Source organism: Urtica dioica, chromosome 2 (genome assembly GCF_054948205.1).
Source record: "Urtica dioica subsp. dioica isolate 48M chromosome 2, U.dioica_male_clone48M_v1_H2, whole genome shotgun sequence".
Classification (NCBI taxonomy): domain Eukaryota; kingdom Viridiplantae; phylum Streptophyta; class Magnoliopsida; order Rosales; family Urticaceae; genus Urtica; species Urtica dioica.
The window spans coordinates 54,686,166-54,688,931 of record NC_142757.1 but is presented as its reverse complement, the minus strand read 5'-3'; the positions used below and the strand labels follow the sequence as shown (position 1 = coordinate 54,688,931).

Here is a 2,766-nt window from a genome sequence, read left to right as displayed (position 1 = left end):
ATCTTGCTTAGCATCAAACAAAATGTCTCAAACCACTACACAAACACTCTTCCCTCAAGAAATCCTCAAAACAACAAGCACTAATAATAATAACCTTCTTCAAAACTTCCCAATTATCCCAGCCCTAATCTTTTTTTCCTTACCTCTAATCTTCTTGTTAGTTTCCAAACTCAACCCATTATTCCTCTCCAAATCCCCTCCTCTCCCACCCGGCCCTTTCGCGTGGCCGGTGATCGGAAACCTCTTCCAACTCGGCCCAAACCCCCACCAAACCCTAACCCTATGGGCCCAAACCTACGGTCCGATCCTCTCGTTCCGGCTCGGGCCAAAGCTCGTGGTGGTGGGCTCGTCCCCCGAAGCGGCCTCCGAGATTCTCCGGACCCACGACAAGGTCCTCTCGGCCCGGTTCGTGCCCCACGTGGCCCCCGCGCGGTGCATGGAGCTCAGAAACTGCTCGATCGGGTGGGTCGCCGAGTGCGACGAGGATTGGAGGAGCGTCCGGACTTTTTGCCGGACCGAGCTCTTCTCGGGGAAATCCATAGCCTCGCAGGCGCAAATAAGGGAGAGGAAAGTCGAGGAGATGCTAGGGTTTGTGAGGGAAATGGAAGGTAGGGTTTTGATGATCCGAGAGGTCTCTTTCGCCACCGCGCTCAACGCACTAAGCAACATCCTCGTCTCGAAAGACCTCGTGCGGTTGGATCGCGAGGGACTCACCGGAGGGATTTGCGACCTCATGCAGGGCATGACTGACGTGGCTTCTTCTCCGAATATATCGGATTTTTATCCGGTTTTGGCTCGGTTTGATCTGCAGGGTTTGCAGAAAAGGGCTAGAGCGCTTTGTCACAAGGCGTGCCAATTGTGGGACAAAATCATGGAGGAAAAAGAAGAAGCCAAGAAAAATAATAATAATAATAATAATTATAATGGTATTGATGATCGTATTATTGATTCATGCCCCGGTGATTTTCTTGATGCTCTTATTAAAAATGGTTTCTCCAGCGACCAAATCAACGTGCTCTTTGTGGTAATTAATGGCCTTTCTCTCTCATTCAATTATTTCGTTTTGTCAATTTATAATTAATTTTGTTTACGTAATACATATACGAGACTTTGAAAGTATATGTTATAAAGCATCATAGCTTATATATATATATATATATATATATATATATATATTACCAAAACTTGAGTGCAATTAAAATATTAAAGTCTCATTTTCATCAAGTGTGATATTATAAATATTTATAATAATTTTACAGGAGCTTTTCGCTGCTGGCACGGAGACAAGCAGCTCCACAGTGGAGTGGCTAATGGCAGAGCTGATAAGATCTCCGACATGCATGAAAAAAGTCCGAGACGAGCTCGAGAGAGAGATCGGTCAACGCGAATCGGTCAAAGAGTCAGACCTCCAAAACCTGACGTACCTCCAAGCCTGCTTCAAAGAGATCCTCCGCCTCCATCCGCTGGGGCCTCTCCTGCTCCCCCACCGCGCCACCGAGTCCTGCCACGTCATGGGCTTCTCGATCCCCAAAGACAGTCAAATCCTGGTCAACGTCTCGGCCATCGGGCTCGACCCTAGGGTTTGGGAAAGACCGTCGGAGTTTCTGCCGGAGAGGTTTCTCGCCCGGCCGGGTTTGGATTTCAAGGGAGCGGATTTCGAGTACTTTCCGTTCGGGTCGGGTCGGAGGATGTGCCCCGGAATGCCGTTGGCGGCGAAGCAGATTCCGCTGCTTGTGGCGTCGCTGATTCACTGGTTTGACTGGTCTCTGCCGGAGGGGATGGCTCCGAGTGACGTGGACATGAGAGAGAAGTACGGCATTGCGATGAGGATGAAAGAGCCTCTCCGTCTTGTTCCTACGCCTAGGGCTAAATGAATTTATGATTATGATTTCATTCCACGTCATATTCTCTCTCTGTCTCTCAAGTTTATGTTATTGCTGTTTGTTGATATTTCTGTTGTAGTAAATAAAGAAATAAAACTATTTGCCTTTCTTGCATTGCAATTTGCAAGTTGCAACTATAGTTTGTTTGTTTGTTTTTTTTTTTTTTTTTTTTTTTTTTTGCAAATAAAATTCTAGCCCTATATTATTATTATTATTATTATTATTATTTTAATAAATGGGATGATATCACAGAAAATGCAATAATCAACGTGAATTAATGAATATAGCCCTATATTATTTTTATTACTAACCTAGTTTTTCTAATTTAAATGTGGTTAATATCTTAAAGCAACATACTTTTCTATTATATTTTAAGAAAGCATGCACAATTTGAATATATGTATAGTTATAATTTAATACTTTTTTTTGGTAAAGATCTGATTAATACTTGAGAAATTGCATCAACCACTTCCATTTGATAAGGTTTTTTTTTTCAATTTCTCATAAAAAACTTAATTTGGCCAAAAATACTACTAAGCCATTTGTACAAATACAATTTTATCATAAAAAATTGATGTCAACAATAGATGTCAATTATTGACATCTATGTCAACAAACAGAAAACTCAAACCTCAATTGTTGATATCTATGTCAACAAACAGAGAACCAAAAACTCACGATTTGGTCACTGATATTGATGATTTCACATTTTCAATCAATTAATTGTATATGAGCATTCTAATTCGTTTGCCAATATGCATTAAATAGTGCATAATCAATTACAATCTCTGATTAAATGCTATTAATATTAATTTTGAAATTCAAATATTCACACTTAATTATAGCTTGGTTAAATCGGTTAATTTCAATTAATTGGACTGAA

At 41.2% G+C, this 2,766-nt stretch overlaps 1 protein-coding gene across 1 annotated transcript; it reads left to right on the top strand.

The window, feature by feature from the left end:
• Positions 1 to 1,991, top strand: LOC149405783 ((S)-N-methylcoclaurine 3'-hydroxylase isozyme 1-like). The gene is made up of 2 exons (XM_089602186.1): positions 1 to 1,024; positions 1,260 to 1,991. Exons 1-2 carry the CDS (start codon positions 23 to 25, stop codon positions 1,872 to 1,874), a joined length of 1,617 nt encoding a protein of 538 aa, XP_089458312.1. The 5' UTR covers positions 1 to 22; the 3' UTR covers positions 1,875 to 1,991.
• Positions 1,992 to 2,766: the final 775 nt, after the last annotated feature.